This window comes from Diadema antillarum, unplaced genomic scaffold (assembly GCF_040938485.1).
Source record: "Diadema antillarum isolate AM-2024a unplaced genomic scaffold, OU_Dant_1.0 seq00000485_RagTag, whole genome shotgun sequence".
NCBI classification, from domain to species: Eukaryota; Metazoa; Echinodermata; class Echinoidea; order Diadematoida; family Diadematidae; genus Diadema; species Diadema antillarum.
In genome coordinates this window covers 448825-468801 of record NW_027271448.1, presented here as the reverse complement: position 1 = coordinate 468801, position 19977 = coordinate 448825, and the positions used below count along the sequence as shown (strand labels likewise).

The 19977-nt window shown below is 36.1% G+C and overlaps 1 protein-coding gene across 1 annotated transcript; it reads right to left on the bottom strand.

Annotated features, from left to right (window-relative positions):
• Positions 1–18205: 18205 nt before the first annotated feature.
• LOC139733637 (glycoprotein 3-alpha-L-fucosyltransferase A-like) lies at positions 18206–19249 on the bottom strand. The gene has a single exon (XM_071644450.1). It carries the CDS (start codon positions 19247–19249, stop codon positions 18206–18208), a length of 1044 nt encoding a protein of 347 aa, XP_071500551.1.
• Positions 19250–19977: the final 728 nt, after the last annotated feature.

Sequence of the window (19977 nt, the reverse complement as noted above, 5' to 3'; positions counted from 1 at the left end):
TTCTGTCCATAATTAATGCCAACTTTCAAAGCAGTAGCACTATCCTTTCAAAAGTTATTAGAGTTGAAAGTGAAGAGTGTGGACAAGGTTTTTCAGAAATGAAAAAGGGATTCTAAAGACACACCTAATCACACTATTCTACCAAAAATGTGCGATATAACTGCTAGAAAAAACCACACATTCCTGCCCGTTTTATGATACCAAATGTTAGCATAATGTAAAAGAAGACCAGCTCTTTCAGAAAATACGAAAAAGTCAAGTTCGTCTAGATTGACCCATTTCACTTATTTTCAGTCCTCACGCAAAATCAGTGAGTGCGACTTTATGTTCGTTTTGAGGTGCATGGTCACGTTTGTTGTTTTGTTATAACCTACGATTAATTAATGATATGAACATTATAGATCCCCCCAGTTTTCGCTGTAATTTCTCTATTACGTCCTAAGCCTCGCCAATATTTGTCTTCGTATTAATCTGGGAAATTATAAAAGTTAAATTTCGTCAGTCCTCTAAAGGTTAAAATATTTTTCTTTCTACTGTTGCCTACTGGGGCGTCGCATGTTGTTGTGGTAATTTTATCCAGAGATAACGACAAATAGATTTTAACCAAAGTAAGTTTTTAACGGATTTTCAGGCTTTTCTAAATATTCACTGGCATGTTGTTCTCATATATATGCACTTACTCATTTGCTGAATCCATGCATGTAATCATATTATAGCTTTACTCTCCTGAAAAGGGTATACCACCACTTTACCTGGGTCCTTGCACACCAGCCTCACGACAGGGATACGTCCCTGTGTAGGAGTGAGGAAGGCCCTGCTTCGGTCGATCTCGTGCTTCAACAATTGCGCAACTCGTCTTCCATCTTTTATGACGTCATCACAGCCGTCATGTCCTGCTGGAGCTGGCCGCGTCCGTCCATAGCCGCCCTGATTAGTTCTTTCTTTTTTTTTTTAAATAGCAATAAGATGTCATTAAACAATCAAAAAACATATATACAAACAGAAAATAACAGAACAAAATAAACAAATAATATCTTTTAATATTTTTGTTTCCTTACTAATCAAACTTCTCTTCATATTATACAGTCGTGCATACATCCAGAGAAAAGATTCCCGTCTTTCCGTAGGACAAACACTCAAAAATATAAAAATGCACACATAATCTACAAATATATTAGCCACTAACTTTTCGCTGAAACAACAATGAATAAAACAAATAACGCGTAGTAAGAACTAAAAGATGTACCTCCACAGTTCCCATGGCGCACGGTGCACCAGAAGATGTGCAAAAGTAAACAATGAAAAAGATGCATGGGGTGAAATTGATCTTTTAAGCGATTGATTACAATTAAATATGCAGTTACTCCGGTTCGGTCGACACGTGTAATTTTGTATGAGTGTGGCATAGATGGCGCTCTTCCGACTACTTACTGAATTTTGACCAAGTGCTTGTATTTTGTCGCTTTCACTTGTTACATCAACAGTTGTAATGTATAAATGGGGTAAAAATGGAGGTAATCATATTGTTATATCTGATTCCCCTGATGCATTTCATGAGTGGTATAGACGCTATCATTCGCTGTCATTGCCTTCACACCGCACCGTTTGTTTTAACACTTTCTAAAATGAATGCATTATCATTCCGTATGTATAAGGTCATAACTTTTCTCGTAATGCAACTGTGCATTCTTCTTTTTTGGGGGGAGGGGGGGGGGCATGACTGCCCCTGCGAGAAGCTTTCGTTGTTATGGGATTTCAAGTTCAATTTCTAACCTTATTGATATTTCGGGCAATCAATTTTGTCCGAAATGCGATCGCGGTAAGAAGAAAAAGAACAAACTAAAGAAAAACAAGACAAAAAAAAAATGTGTTCAAATTCTTCGGGAGTTTAAATGTAAAAAATCAGAATGCAAATTGCGCCCATTGAAGTGACACTACGATCACTAGTATTTGTCAATCAGCATTAAAATTTCTCCATTCGATATGCGGAGGAATTTGGCAACGCTAGTATAATGGTCAGTACTAGAGCCATCGCGTTGTTATACTCATTTGACAAATAACTAGGAGCATATTTTCCTTCTTCATGTCAGATTTGGGAAGAAATTTAACTTCTTTGCATATTCAACTGGCGTTTTTATAGCCTTGAGGGTCTATGCCAAGTTTGAATTGAATTGGATTGAATTGAGTTGTTTTATTGTCCACAATGCGAATGTGGAAATGCGCCTTCCACCGGCGTTACGTACAAGAGATACAAACAGATAACAATTGTTCTTTGAACAACATATACGCCACAGATTACGAATAACATGAAAATAAATATTTTGCAATACTTGTTACTGAAAAATGAAAATAATAACCCCGTAGTGCATCAGAAATGTTACTTAAATTGCCTAAAAGGTCTGAACAACAGCGATAATTCATCAGGAAAAAGTTAATAGAAACGCTTGCAAGTACATCTCCCAGAAAGAGACATTCATACAATTTGACTGAGCATTGAAGTTAACGAATTTATTGAATAAACGCTTGTAGCCTGTCATCAGTTTTGGCAGTGATGCAATTGGTTTACTTACTCTACAAACTTGACGATGACAGGCAACGTATAGTGCACTAAACCGACTTTATGGACAACCTGTATGAAAAAAAAAAATCTTGCTGAAAATCATCCATTGCGCTATACCAACGCATTACCAATGAGTACCGCCTTAGAATAAACGACGGTTTTGAAGGCGAAATCGAACGAGTGTGGATATAACCAATTATTACCTATACGAGGTAGTTTTGCGAGGCAATTGCAGTTGGTATTTTGCAGGGTCGTGGAGGTCAGCGGGCGACATTAGTGCATATCACGAGCATCCGGGTCTCGACAATCACTTTACATGCAAACATTCCGGTCGACCACAAAGCGAAGACATTCAAGGACGTCGCTGTGTGTCGGTTACACACACCGTTCCGGGTCAGAAATGACAATGAATGGGGTCAGATATAACCGATTCAGAGTCATGAATATTTTTGACCCGGAACGGCGTATGACCCCAACGGACCCAGTTCCGGGTCACATCTGACTCGGATGTTTCAAGAGTGATACCTTGTGGCACAAAATATGCAACAAGGCAAATAGCATGCTGGGGCTCCTAAGAAGAAATATCCTCTGCTGTCCTCCTGAAGTTAAGTCAGTTGCATATAAATCACTGGTACGCCCAACATTGGAATACTGCAATGCCATCTTGGATCCCTCCGCAGGGTACACATATAATCAATTGAAAAAAAATCCAAAATAGAGCTGCACGATTTGTAACCAGCAATTACAACAGAGAAACCAGCTCGTCTTTCCTGGTCCAAAGACTTGGATGGGAGACCCTTGAAGACCGTCGTACTAGAGCTAGACTTACAACAATCTATAAAGAAACCCATGGACTGATCCCAAACAATGTAGAGAAATTCATCCACAAAGGAAACTACCATACTCGTCGGCTTCATGGAGAATTTTGCTATGAGAGGCCTAGATTTAGTAAGGATTGTCTCAAGTACTCCCTCTACGCTCGCACTATTCCAGAGTGGAACCTACTACCAGATAGTGTGAAGACGGCCCACAACCTCGACAAGTTTAAAGCAGATCTATTCAATATAGATGTGTTTAACATAACCCAAAAAGCTCACTTCAAAATTTAATTGTTGCTGCTGCAAATGACCTCGACCACCGTACCGTGATAGCCCACCAGGGCGTTGTATGCAGTATACAACCAGAACCAGAACCAGAACCAGAACCAGAACCAGAGCCTTGCACATAACAGGGAGAAGCACATAAGAAAATCTGGCCCCTCTAACGCCCTGTGCCAGGCAGAGCATCCGACATTGGATTAGAAGAATTTTTGACATTCTTTTGCGTAGTGACTAGAGAAGAAGAAGAAGATGTTAACAATTGATAAGTGTGTGTATAAATTTGATCTTTTAAACAGAACTAAGATACAAAGCCATACTGTTAGTTTATATAATTCCCTGTTCCAATTTACTTAAAACATATTGACCTTCAAAATCACCGTAAAAAGATAATTTTCTTCGATAAATCTACACATATGTGTAAGCAGTCCGAGCTTGTATTTGTATTATGCATTAGATATTCCAAAGTTCTGAAAGATGTGTATATGCCTAATTCAACAACGCTTATCTAGATTGTTTTTTCAATAATCAGACATAATAATGAAATACATAAATTCCTTATAACTGTAGATTCTGGTTGATCTGAAAATGAGAAAAAAAAAAAGGGGGGCGGGGAGGGAATGGTTAATCCGAATATTATTACGGCTTTATTCCAAAGATTCGTTTATCAAAAAAAATAATAATAATAATGAAAATAAGCTTCGTTGCTCTGAAAATGAAAGGAAGGTGTGCATACTTTGGAAGCATCGGAATTGAGAAACAAAGTTTCATCAACAAACCTTCGGAGTGGCTCAATTTCAGAATTACAAACCTTGGGAACAACAATCCGCACACACATTTCTGGCCTCTTTCAACCAAACACTGGTTTTAATCGAAAGAAAGGTCTTTGACTCTCTATACGATTTACCCAACCAATCCAAGAATCCCGGCAGTTATAATAGAGGTTTGCTGATGTGTTCTTGTGTCAGAGGTATGATTTAAAAGAATATTATACATTATACATTATACATTTATAGTTTGTTTCATTGGAAGAGTCTTCCAAAGCCCTTAACCATTGCACTGATTTGTGAATTTCACTTAAGTGAACACAGAGGTTTTTTTTTTTCTTCTCTCTAATTAACAAACTGAAGTAGCTGGCGCCTTACATTTCTTTCTGACCTTACACAAATCTAATTAACTCGAACTTATCAGATATGAAGTAGTAGACTCAGCGGTTCACCATTATGAAGTGAGGTGTTGCAGTTTACCTTCATATATCAGCATAATCAATCGAATGGAAACTAGGTACGCTTTGAGTAGGAAACTCCAATGATAAGCCTTGCCATCTATACACTAATCTCACCTGTTGACTCCTGATTATCATTACATGAAATTACTAAACTGTTCCAATACTCCTGTGATAGTGAGAATAAATACCAATAATCATATTTTTCTATGATGTCAGTTTGTTCTTAAAGGAATGATTTCAAGGTTATCATTATAACGTATAGTGTTGTTAAACAAGTTAGTTCAGTGACATTGGAAAGTTGTCTTTCATCGACAATGAATACTTACTCAGAGTTAAAAGCCACGGAAACCAGTGTAATTCCATTTCTGAAAATGCATGAAAAGTTCATTTCTATATTATTTCATATTTCCTATTGTTCCTTGATACCAATTTCCTAGCGTGTTAAACACTTTTTTTTCCATATTTCTTTAGCGTTATGCAAAGAGCCAAACTTCCGAAGATTCACCGCTATGCTTTATATGTTTACATTGATTTACTGTGCATCCAAGCCGAATCTTTATGATTCACTTCATTTTGTATTTGATGTTTTATGTACATTCTTTCATTGAGAAATATGAAAATAAAAGAAATTGAATTAAATTGATAATGGTTTCATTAAAAACTTATAACCTTATCATTTCCTTAATCTGCCAACCAGGAGGTATCAGAAAAAAAATTAAAGCGTTGAAGGACATATGTTGGTTTATTGATATAGATAAATATCACATTGCTTATCAAACATGATCATTTTCTTGAATTGGTGAAAAATTTAGCTTACATTTGCTAAAAGACCTTTTCTTTATATGAATGTGATATTTAGAATAGGATTGAACCACTATGCTATTTTGTAAGAGTAGACGGAAATAGCATGTATCAGATGAAATTATTGGGATTATTATTGTAATCAGACTACTCTTTCCTATGAAAATTTTTGTTTCACTCATTACAAAGAGGGATGCATCTTAATGACGAAAACAAAAAATGCATGCTTACCTGCCATTTCACACAGTACTTTTTATTCAGATGTCTGTGAATTCGACTGACAAGGTTGCTTACTCACCACTTTTTCTATTTAATGTGCCCTTCATAAAATTATACAAATATGCAATTTACACAGGTCAAGCTTTGTTGATGTTTTTGTTGTTATAATTGTTATCGAATGCGCAAATGATCAAAGAAAAATATTCCGTTTGAATTTCTTTGTGTTATACATCTTGGAACGTTCTACGGAGACTTACCTCACGTTTGGCAGCGCAATTTGCTATGTGTCGCTGTGCTGGCTGAGGTGCCTTCCTTCTCTTTACACAAAACGTGGGGTAAGTACTAAAAAGAACAGCGATGAGAAGAAGTACATGTAAGGAAATATATTCCTTCATAAGGCATCTGAATCTAGCAACAATTTTAAGTCTCTTTCGCAAAGTTTATGATGTAAAAAAGCACGGCAATTGAATCCACTAAACCGGGATAATTGCACTTGTCAAAAAATGATTGCCTTCAGAGCAGAGCTTCTTTACGAATGGCTGCTCCAAAATATTGGGAGCCTGGAGACCCATTATCGTCATTAACTTTGTAATTTTCTTTGTATTTTCTTTTTTTGGAAGGGAAGCTTTTATGAAGATGAATTTTGTGAGAGTAGTTTATATTGTTTCTGTTTAATATTTCACGTTATATCACGCTCCTGTAAAATTGCTGTACCTATCGCCTGATCAACGCAAAGAGATACCTTTTCCCTACTCCTCTAAAATGAGGATCAATACTGAGATGACAGTGTTCTATTTCGCAGGACTACCTTCTTCCGATACTGAAGTGTATAGTATCACAAATAATGTGTGTGGACATTTCCTCCCACCCCTCCCTTCTCGACCAGACCCTTTTCATGAATAATATGTTAGCAACATTTGCAATTTCAGTCATTGTTATCGGGGAAGAAACCTTCATTTTAGTGCTGGCTAATTGTTTCCAAGCAGCTGTTTACATTGCAATAATTTTACCTTATATTAACAGCAATCTTCTTTATGAAACGGATAGATGAGCTTGTCTCTAAATCTGGCAAGAATACTTTTTAACATCAAAAGCTTAATTGGTGAAAATCAGCTTGACAACATTCTCTCTAATTAGTTCATAAGGTTGTTATCAACCGCCCCACCTCACGTTGTCAAGCATACACATATATACTCGTTCCAGATCATTAAAGATACCACCTTTAGGGATTGAAATGGGTTAGGATTGTGATCCTCCCATCACATTTTTTTTTCTTTTTTTTAAAGAGAGAATAACTAAATTACCCCTTATAACTGAAAGAAGAGTTCCGGTTGAAGAGTGCCAACAGTTTCAACCCTTACACGGACTGGAATATCTCGAGAGACTTTCGCATGCTAAATATACCAGAGAAGATGTACTTCCCTGCTAAAAGACGGCCACCCCAGTGTGCTTTGCAACAAAATATGCACAGTAGCATATTTGAGAGAGTGGGGTAAACACCGAGAAGCCGTACTACCCTTACATACATATATATATATTTTTTTTTCAGAGGTTTGAAACTTAGCCTGTTCGGAACCTATTTCGGGATTGTCCGGGAAAGAGTTTAAGACGCCCATAATAAAAATACAAAACAACCAACAACGGCAACAAACAAACAAACAAACAAACAAACAAACAAAACAAAACAGTGTTTTGTAATAATGTAATATTTCCGGGAAAGATTCTGTAAGACACCCTATTTCAACGATTTGTCGGTTTTTCCCCAAACTGAAACTCTCTATCCCTTTTCCCGAAAATGGGGAACGCGCATGTGGTAAAGAAACCCCCTGAGCGAGGAGGCCGGATGCAACCATTTTCGAAAGGGGAAGGACACAGATTTTTGTCAGCTAATATTGCTAGCATGGGCAGTCACTGCTATAAACCAAATTTTTAAAATTCCTGTTTTAACGAACATATATGTTACCTGAACAATCCCATGAAATAAGTGGATATTTAATACCAGTGCGACAAAATCTCCGCAAAGAAAAGAATATCAAATAAGCGTGTTTCCCCCCCTTGAAAACTTGTCATGATTTTCTTGCCCAAGTATACTACCTGCATGCGACGAGAAATGAGAGACATTTATTGCTAAATGTTAATTTTAAATGGGGTTTTCCTTTTTGTCTTGTACACTTGTCATGTCGACCATTCCTTTGTGTACCCTTGTTGTGATAGAAGGTAAAAAATTTAGCTTTGCTGCTGAAAGCTGCTGCTGAAAGCTCTAACACAAGTTGACGGTTCATCATTTTCTAAGCAGTGCTGGACCAGTAAGGCATGCGATTGCGATGTTCCAGTGACATTTACGTTTTCGTTTTGTTTCTGACTGTGCATTGCATGAAGTTACAAGTTACAATTTCATATCTGACAGCGCAATCTAAATTGTGTGAATCAAATTGTACACAACATAACTGTTTTTGCCTGACGAAATAACAATGTTTGTCAAAAAATCGGCATCTCATACGAACTCTTTAGAATAACAATTATCTTAACGAACCTGACCCTTCCACTTCTTGCTGCCCGTCCTTAAAGTCCGTAAGCACGACGTTTGCTCCGAATCAATATTACACTTATCCATCGTCTATGATCTTTGATACTAGGTGACAAAAAAAGAAATCATATTCAGGCTACTGAGTATTTATTATTGTTTCTGAACTGTGTTATGATGTTATCAGCAACGTGAAGGGGGTTTCTGTTGCAAAGCATTGGTCTAGGAAATGAACAGGACCACACTCTAAAAAATTAGATTCAACTTTACACCTTTATAGTACTAACGTCACTGACAATGCCAATGTGGGTGAAACTTTTACACCTTTCAAACCAGTTTTCCCAATGGAAGCGTCTTGAAAGGTGCAACTTTGAACTTTCTATCTATGTTAGAGTGTAACCTATGGAATGTGTGAAATGAAAATGAACAACCAACCTTACAACGAAAATGTAAGAAGACAAATAAGAATAACCCCACTGCATTAACCAAGTTAACATACTTTTTCCATGTACACCGAGGGAGCAGCATTGGTTCTGTAAAAAAAAGAAGAAGATATGAACAACTGGAGAGAAAAGGCAGGGAAGTACGATGCTATTTTGGTTTGTGAGAAAACCTATGCAACGGCACGTTTGATATCAATATCTTAAAAAGTGGTGGCTGATATTGGTGGCTTTGAAAGCTCGCTATAGTTAATGCCATGATGTCTATTACCGGGCAATTAAATCGTTGAATATCTTGTTTTTTCTCTCTACGAAAGATACTGATGTAAAACTTACGTGAGCTAAAGGTATTCAATAAACGTATATCAATGTTATTTTTTCTCTTTAGCCTTTATTTCAGTTCATTTCATTTCATTTATATTAAGAGTTCACAAACATACAAAGAGAAGTAAAATAGGAATTAACATGCTAATGGTTTATACAAACATTTGCGAACATGTCAACACATTAGTTTCTACTCTTAAAATGTTTTCTACATACGAAATAGAAAAAAAAAAAAATCTGAAGGAAAAATAGTATTTTATCTCTATATCACGCGAACACATTTATCTTGTCTCTTAAAGTTAGTTAAAGGAAACCCAAGCCCGTGGAGAAATTGGATTGAGTGAAAGCAGCAACATTAATAGAAACACATCAGTGAATGTTTTGAAGAAAATCAATGCAAAAGTCATAAATTCTAAAAAAGTTTTTGGTGTTAGAACTGCTTGGACGAGGAGACTACTAGAGGTTATGGCGTCATGTGTAGACAACAATATAAAGAAAATAAAGGAATCCCATAAAAATTCATTGTTTTATTAAAAATTACACACTCCATCAACTTGATACTGACATATGTTTAAAGAGCAATTATTTAATCTGCTTTCTGAAAGTGGATTATCTAGTCAAGTGCTCTTTCATTATGCTAGAAAAGTAAATTTTGAATATTCAATTGGAAATTTTCGACCTTTCATTTGAAATATTTCCACCTTAACTGTGCATATAAATTTCACTACTCTAAATTAACAAAAAATCTATATTTTTTTTCTCTTTTTTTTTTGCCGGTAGATTTCAATAAAAGCGCAGGGCAGTCCTTTTATGCAATGCTTTTGAGCTTCTTGATATAGTTTAAAAGATCTCAAGCATTTTCCCCTCTGTATATTCTTTATACATATAGATTTTATTGTAATGAGACGATCAAAATCAACGAAAAAAATAATGAAAGAATGGAAATAGATAACAAATAACATCGATTACAGTAAATATCAAAATTAAATACAATATGAATAAACAAGCAACTGGCACTCTCATAATAAATGTTAATGAGCTTAGTTTAAAACAAAATGTAATCACCAATTTATCATGTTTATTTCTGGCTAATGAAGATGTTTTGTCGAGTTGGGTAATATAATACATGTGTTTTGAAGAATGTTAAATCCGTCCCTTTTTACAATTTATCAACATGCGATGTATGTCTTGTTCGTGACGACAAACTCTGACCATTCTTTGCAACACCATATGCGTTCCTGAGTAGAAAAAAGGACATGTGCTCAGCAAAAAAAAGAGAGAAAAATAAATACTATTCAATTACATATTTTCACAGAATATTTTAATCAAAATCTATTTATTATGAATAACATATCATAGGTAATTTAATTGGCTATCAACCAATTAGGTTAATATAAAGGAAAACTTTTTGCATATCAAAGTGAACACATTCGTTTCACATCTCCGAGACACAAAAGTAAAAAATTGCAAAAAATTGGTATGTTGTCTTTCACATGCAAACAATAAAAAAAGACTTTGTATGCAGTTTTAACACAATGAATGGACATGAATGAAATAGCAAATAATAAGTTTCCGTTCTCTTTATCTCTTCATAACCTTAAATAAAATCAAAGTGGGAAACTAAAGGGGGAAAATAAATTTCTGCCAACTCAAACTTCAAATGACATAGGGAGTGACGGCAAGAAAGATGATTAAATGTCTCGGTGAGCAGATTATGATTATCTTTATGTTATTTTCTTGATTTAGTAATTCAAGAATTCATGAGACAAATTCATAACCCAACTATCATTCACAATTTCCCTAATTCGAGAAATAGATTCGAATGCCTACCATTTGTGTCAAAATTGCTTCTTCTCTATTATCTAAATTTGAATTTGACAGAAAATTCTTTATTCTCCGCCTCTATTTTCAGGCCTTATTGATCTTTTGGGCTTCAAAGATATTGTAAGATATCATAGGTTTATTTTCGTAACTTAATTCATGTTTTTTATTGTTTTAAATTTGTCTTATGTTTCTCATCGTTACGAATGGCTGTCAACTTGTTCATTTTTGCAGTCTTTACTTTTTGTGTTTTTGGAAGAGAAGAATTTTGTTCACTCATGCGTAAAGTTTCTCTTTTTATTGACCCACTAGCTTTGACAGCCAATTAAATTGATTTTTCATGTGATATATAATACATAAACTTTAGGCAATATATTCCAAAAGAGAAATATAGTTTGAACAAGTGTTTTATCTTTTTCCTTTTTTTTTCTTTGCTGAGTGTAACATGAAATTATGTAAACATTCATTTACTCATGTTGACCAAGATGTAATGACACATTTGCGCTCTCAACAGAAATTTATTCATGGCGCTGTGTCTTTTACATCGTAGTAGGATATGCATAAATGGGTGTTTTTTATACGATAATAAATGTCAATGCCATATTTTTTCCTTGCGTTTTCTACACATTTACCGCGTGGTTAGTCCATTGCATATCACTGGAGAAAAAAAAATCTCCTCTTTTTTAGCTGGATATTCGCCCAATCATTCAATGCAACTCCTGAGATACCTGAAGTTGAAGTAGTAATAATAGTTGTAGTAGTAGCATATATAAATTATATATGTAAATAATCTTATATATATATATATATATATATATATATGCAAACCCCTCAAAAAGTTTAGAAATCTGAGTTTGATCATTCATTTGTCATTTTTCCTTTGAAATAATTTATTTGTGCGTAGTACCACAGAAAGATTGTTTCATTTGATACCATACTTGTTTATGATTATCCTATATATGGAGTTGCAGTGCTTACAATATGAGGTACAAAATCAGAATTTAAATGCTGCAAAAACGGCCCAATTTTTTACGTTCCCAATGGAGTTTCCTCGCTATGAGTGAGTTCCCCATTGTTTTCGTTGTTGTTTCATTTACTGTAACATCGGCATTTTTTAAAGGAGTGATACATTTATGCGTTTCAACCAACAGATAAACAAACACACACACACACACACACACAGTCACGCAAAACGATCATGACTCAAAACCATTATCTGACAGAAACCTCGCCACATTAACCATGACAAAGAGTTAAAAGGTCATGGTCTTGGTGTTATTGGAGTTTCATCTTTATTTTGTCATCATTTTGTCGTTTTTTGGTCTTTGCTTTATGTTTACTTTGTCTTTATAATTGTCAATGAACATGATCGGAGCTTAGTATCTGGTGGACGACCCAAGTTCTTGCACCACCGCCTGACACCGTGTAATCATGCTGTTGATTAGCTTCGTGATTCGCTGCTGAGGAATGGCGTTCCACTCGTCAACCAGTATCTGACGGAGTCCTGCCAATGTCGTTGCATTTGTGACCCTCTTCCCCACAGCTCGGCCAAGTTGATCCCAAGATCGGGGTTTGCATGCAGGCCAGTCCATTCTAGTGCAGCTTTTCAATGCATACCTTATCAGACACTTTTGAGTAAAGCCCTTTACTTGATAGCATAATCATAATGAGTAGGATATCATTTCAAAGAGGATTTAATAATCTTTTCATTGATATCAAGCATGTGTTGTATAGTGCTTACAAAGTGGAGAAATTTTACAACTGAAAAACAGATTTCCAAATTTTTTGGAGGGGTATATATATGTTGTGCTATATATATATATATGGGTGAGAATTTTGAACGATGTACAATTGCCAATTTTCGCACCTTATGACATTCTTTCCCTTAGAACACGCCAGGATGATCTAAGAAACCAGATTTTTTCATGTCATCTCAAAGATTGGTAAATTTCCTTTCAGGAAATATATGGTTTGGTTGACTTTTGCCTGATATTTTTCATTTGACAAGGACTTAAAGCGTAAAAATACGGTAAAAACGCTATTTTCACAATAATTTTTGTTTTTCAAATGATATGCATTTTTAAGCGTACGTGGCATCTAATATCTGACCATGTTCTGGATCTGACATATCATGGGTATGAACCACAAAATTATAAGAACTTTATGAGCACGTATAAAATCACAGAGAACAATTGAAATATCAAAGTCCTAAACAGACGAACGTCCGTGGTGCTTTTATTTCTATCGCTGCTGCAAATTCTACCTTGTTGTCCCAACTGTAATGTATACGAAAATTTGGTGTTCCACCTAATGAACATATCCTGCAAAAATTGTACGTCTGCTGGCTGTACATGGGACGAAATATTCTTTTATGCAAAATTATACTCAGTTTTCGTCACGGACGTGCTTCCGCTATTTTCTAATAAAAATCGTATCACATTAAACGCTATTGGTGATATTGTTCTGAGTCGTAATCAACTAAGATCTAGCCACACGATAATATGCTTGTTTTGAGTTTCTGTCCATCCTTTGTCAAATAGGAACCGAAATTATATTTTTAGACGAACCTCCGAGAAAAAAAAAAAGAACGTCCGTGATGATTAAAACGTTTTCGAGTGGGACACCATCTTGCTTTGATGACGAAGGTGCATTTTACCTTTGGCTCTCTAGCCGAGGAGCTGTATGTTATTTTTGGAGCGGACTGAGACTTGTCCGCAGTTTATGGACCATGCAATTCACCGAAAACCAAGCAAATAATTAATATTTTCTCTAAAAATTCACCTCCTGATCCCCCTCTGAGCAATACATATGTTGTAAGGATGTCAAATTTCTTATAATTTGCATTGACAATGCCTTTTCAAATTTTTGAAAGAGTTAGGAAGGCTAGGTACTCTCTGCCGATTAGTTATCCGTCCTGGAACATGACCCTATCAGTAGAACGAACGTCCGTGACAATTCCAGCGAACGTCCGTGACGTATGCAATCCCTTCGATAGGGATAATTTGTCCCGAAAGTGTCCTGTATTCTTTAAAACTTTTAGCTCCATTAGTCACAAATAAAGTTTTACAAAGCAAACAATGAGTTTAAGGCAGTAGTTTCAGAATTTTTAAGGCGTCATGTGATCATGATGAAGAAACAGTTGAAAATTTACTCACAATTTTACGCTTGTTTTCCCTCTAATTATACAAAAACAGCAAAACATTGAAAACAAAGTTGTAGGAAAATAGAATTTTGCGTAATCTGTAATTTCTGTGCATTTAAATTTCTTTCTAATGAGGATCTGGAGACAATTTGTACTGTTACAGGTTCTGAAAGTTTCGCTCATGGACGTTCTGTCCGAGAAAGGAAATTGCTGATAATTACAAATATATCACTGCACATAAAGTTAATGTTAGTTGAAAATATTACCAAATCACCGAGCCGCTCATACCCAAAAGTGAATAATGTTCAGCACTCAATTTACTTGTAATAACAAAAGGAAAACGTTTTGGTCACGGATGTTCGTTGGTAGAATAAGTCAATGGATTACATAGTAGGAGAAAGAGGATCAGTGCCACTTTTTAGTGACAGGTGCGCCAAGTGTTTATCTTTTGAGTATGGTAGCTGCCGTCTCAAACAGAACACATCCAGTTTTGGCCTCCATAACGGACGTTCGCTGTAATTGTCATGATATTAAATGCCTTAATTCATTCTTATTTTTCTCTTCATGACGATTTTTCTCTCATTCTTTCAATAGCCTGGACATGCTGCGACCAAACAGAACACATAAACAAAACAAAACAAACCAAAATAAATCCGAAAAGTGCTACGTAATCACATGCAGGATAATGACGGAAGAAGTCTGTAATGGGCATGTGTTGAATAAAAAATGGAAAAGTTTCAAAAGTATATGGAAGCAGTTAAATAAAAGTGACTGAGAATAGAGAAGGGATCGAGCTCCAACACACAGAGAAAAGAATTGCCAGTGCACACCCGTTGTACCAAATTCCTCTGGAGAAGTTTTTGTTTGATTGTTTATGTTTTTTATTCATCGAAATGCTTTCACAAGCGAACAAAAATAATGCAGTATACAATTATTGTCTGATGAAAACAAACAAATCCTCCGCTTGTCATCACATGGTGTTGTTTTATACTCATCAATGAAAAGCAATGTTCATTTGTAATTCTTTCCAAGATCTTTTTTTTTCATTTTACATTTAAGAGACAGAGAGATCATCAATTTGTTTGTGCTTTTGTGCTTACTTTGAAAACACATGTTGAAAAAAGTAATGATTAAGAATAGGTTTAAGGTTGCACTTTGATACGTTCGCTCTTCCTAAGATTCGTTACTCTGATGTCCAAAGGTTTGTTATTCCGAAAATGAAAAAAAAAAGTTTGTAGTTAATTAAGGAGGTTTGTTATTAAAAATTTTCTTATTCCGAAAGTTTGTTAGTCCGAAAAATAAATATCAAGGATCATTATTTCTAGGTCCGTTCTTCTAAAAGTGGAAAGGGCCTGATATTCGTTTAGGTGAAAATGGTTATTATGAGGTTTTGAAATTTGGAGGATTTTAGTTGTTAACTTAATTGTTTCTCCACATTTTGATAAGCGAACATGATTTTTCATGTTCCAATTATTCCTATCATTTACCGAATAAAAAAAGCTTCATAATTATACGAACTCTATCAATTTTCGTATTGACAAACTGTATGAATAACGAGCCTCCGAAATGACGCGCTACACCATGTTTGTTATAACAAACCATATTGTATAATATCGAAGTCACAAACATCCATCCAAGTAATATGGACTTATTGTGTCTTGTTATAACGAAACTTCGTAGTATCGAACCTATTATCATTTCTGACTAATATAATAATACAAATTCTCCTCGGTAACTGTGTGTAACACAAGGAGAAAACATAGAGGGATTTCTTCCCAACGTATTCGTTTGCCCTCCCCAGCTAGACTTCGTATTTCTATAACAGAGCACATTTCTGTTGTCTTTCTATGTTAATTCTTTGTCATAATTTTAGCTGTGACCATGTGCATCATAAGCAAATTTTGCATTGTAGACTTTAGATAACAAATTTAGGACCTGAATCTTTACTTCATGATAAAGAAATTTTGATAAATATATTCGTTCTCAAGGATGGGCTACGTCACTGAGATTACACGTACGGTTGTACGTTCATTTACGAGAGATGGAAAAATTGTTTTCTTTGATTCCTCAGTATGAGAAGATAAACAAGCTTATATAATTGAGAATTGGTAATATCTGTTCAGGATTTTGCAGAGGAGTTTGTTCTCGACATGAAATTGCTGTTTGTTGTGAGTAGAATGCGTTTCCAACTCAAGAGAGCTGCATCTTGTTTGTTCCGAACGTCCGTGAGCTACATGCGAACCTCCGTGATGAAAACTATGCTATGTTCGTTGGGTTATAGAGACTGCCTAGATCAGATACATCTTAAAAAGGTATGTTATTATTTGGGAGTGGGGATTGAAGTACGGGATAGTGAAATAAGAGGTCAAAATATTGAGCTTCTGTAAAATGCGCGTAAAGTGGAGAAAGTGTTTAGCGGAAGAGCAATATTTCAACAGAAACGACGAATTTAGTTAAATCATCAGTTGTCTACCATTACGTACAGGTTAAGAGTACAAGCTTAATATTCTGCAAGCACGTACACATGTCCCTTAAGATATTTTGTTAGGATTTTGAACTGAATCAGATCTTTGCAAACTATGTTAAATGGCATTCAAGTGTATGTGCTGTACTATTCCTCACGGACGTTCGCTGCTCTGGACATGGTAAACTTCAGCGGTGAATAAAAACTTGTTCCTCAGGGAAAATCCTAGTATAATTGGGTTCATATTAAAGCTTGAGTTATACTCTTTCAGGTAAGATGAATAATTTGGAGAATTTCCTACTTTTTAAATTTTGCCTGGTTTTGGCTCAATTGTACATCGTTCAAAATTCTGACCCATATATATATGTATATATATATATAATAACATAGAGTATGACTCATGTTCATTTTTTAACACAACAAAACCGGATCTAGTCATGCAACAATGGGCAACTGGAGCATTAGACAGTGGAAATTCTTTTTCATAAATTACTCTAATTTCTCTTTATTTCATTCAGTTCGCAAGATCTTCAAATTTTTCTTGAAAATACATTCTTGATTGGATGTATGCTAAGAAGTTTGTTTATTGTACTTATTCACTCTGTGTGTAGCTGACTGCACTGCATGGCAAACAATAAACAGTAACCACCCCATATCACGGATTGGGGTAATGCATCAACGCCGCTATGTGGCTACACTTCGTCTTCCGCAAATCTACGAATCTGATCAAACGTCTAGTTGTGATTTTGATTCCACTGCTGCGCAATCTTTCTAACATGAAGTCTATAGCCATCAGTTATTTATTTAAAGGATGATAAAAGGATAAACAAAATAATTCAGATATTCCCAAACAGTCACACCTAGTGAGCACGCATCTGCATGCATGCACAATCAGGCATGGACATAAAATAAACAAACACACACGTAAGCAAGTGTTCTGCTCTAAAGGACCCTGCATACTTTTACTTATTACAATCCCATAGTACTGTATATGAAATAGGATCAACATTATCACCATTGTTATCACATATGGTACGAAACCTGTTTCTTAAAAAAAAAAATCAATTTTGCGCATGCTCAGGTTTTTTTCCCCCTCTGAACGTCCCCGTCGTGAAACTCTAAAGCTCCGTCTTATTCGGTGAGTCGAGGGAACAATTTAACGCACTGTACAGTATTGGTGGACATGAGAAATGGACTTTCATCTTTTTGAGAGATGCCAAGAAACCACTCATGAAATAGCACAGAGCATACCCTTTAAAGAGATTTTCAAAGTTTATTAGATGAAAATCGGTTTTTGAATAACTGAGACATCCAAAAACAAAGTAAAACAAAGCAATCCCAATAAAAGGTAGATCCCACCTTTTATTAGGAATGCTCTGTTTTGGATTTCTCAGTAATTTTAAAAACTTAATTTCATCAAATAAGAATTGAATCCCTCTTGGAATTACTTGCTCTTCCATATTTCATGAGAGATTTCTCATTATCTCTGGAAAAAATATCGAAAAATAAAGTTAGGTCTAGACCAAAACTATACGCTCCCTTTAACCTTTAATTAAGTTCCACCTTGATAGGTATAGTCAAACCTCTACGGATACTGAGATCCATGATTCGTACACGAACCGTCCCACCACTGCACCCAATTTTCGGGAAACTTCGGAGAGTAGGTGCCACCTCGCATATCTTCCTCGTCTGCAAGGAGCCGGGATACCACAGTGCTACAAATTTGTTCCGGTTCCAGCAGCCACTCTTCCTCTGTTACTTGGATGGATCCAGACTTCTTCCATTCGAAGAATTTGTTGTATAAACTGTCGTCCTCGTCCAGCTTGATTAGATATTCGGCTAATTCTTTTACGGACTTGAAATCCTGCACGTGTATGAAAGCTTCAGGTGGAAACACCTTTTCATAGTCTTCGCGCGGTGGACCGTACACGACAGGAACAATGTCATTATGGAGGGCATTTCGCCAGAATTTTTCAGTTATGTAATCACGACATTCGCTATTTTCCAAAGCTAAGTAAAACTTGTGCTTTCTTAGCTCTATATTACATCGTTCATCTTTTGGGCATGGCAACTCACCACACCCACCGTACATACTAACGGGGATGTACTTACGTAGAGCCTGTACAAAACCTTTTCGGTCCCAGGAAACTATGTTGCAATTGGACGCCATCCATGCGACCTGTTTTGTCTTATTTTGCGACCAGTTCTTCATTTCCGTGGAACGCAACTGAGGGACGTCCGGATTATACCTTCCGTACGAAGCGTAGAGATGTGACTCTCCCGGCCTGTAAGTCATTATATAGTTGTAGCTGTTGTTACGATATTCCATGGGTGGTAGTGCGTGTTTGAGGGTGTTTCTTGGAGATTCCTGTGTGTAGAAGATCCATTTCTGACCTCGCGGTCGCTGTCGGTGCATCTCGGCCCAGTCCCAGCCCGTACGATGGTAAAGTATAACGGCATCGCTGCTCCTAAGGCTCTCCATGTCGGTGTTCACAACTAACCTGAGACCACAGGGGAGACCGGGACAGAGAAAGTCACCTGGGCTACCCGAGGGGGTCAGAGGTTTGCCGATCCACAAATGAACTTGCCTGAAACATCCTCCTTTTTCAAACGGAGTACTGTTCGTCATTTGACTTGGGATAATGACAGCCTTGTAGGTCACTCTCGCAGCGATGGGACGGGCAGGAGTGCTATGAAGTAAGATAGCATGAAGCTGAATATAAACAAAACTGCACACGATGGCACCGCAGATGAGGTAACTGCAGCTTCGTTTGTTGATGCTGCCGTTGTTTGGACATCGACTAGGACGCACAGGCACAGTTGTTCTGGCTGTATCTGCTGAAAATGAAATAATGACAAAAATAAATGAATGAATGGATAGGTAGATAAAACAGATAAATATTATGTATTTAACGTAATAGTAAATTAAATATATATATATATATATATATATATATATATAGATAGGCACAATCAATTGCGCGTAATGACTGTTTCTTTGTTTGGTGGGGAAGAGGTATCCAATTTAAGACTGAATGGAAGATCGTGTCCTGAATGAAATCGTATCACCAATCATTTACAATAATTGCCTTTTTTTAAAGAAAATCGCACAAAGGCCATCCTCCCATAATGTCATAGATTTTTGCACGGAACAAAATTCAAATCAGCTTTGGCTTGACAGGGCACCATTTGTACTATTACAGTAAAATACGCAATACAAGTATTTTCTTTTTTTTTTAAATTTCATCTCATAATGAGACTTAGGTCGTTCCGGTTCATAACGTTTCTGCATCTTTTTATTGGTTTTGAGAGGGCTGGTATTGTTGAATGTTATTGGGCGAGCGTGTATACAGGCTA

Bases quoted from the DNA above. Each gene is read 5' to 3' on its own strand.
- LOC139733637 (XM_071644450.1), bottom strand. From the start codon at position 19,249: ATGACGAACAGTACTCCGTTTGAAAAAGGAGGATGTTTCAGGCAAGTT.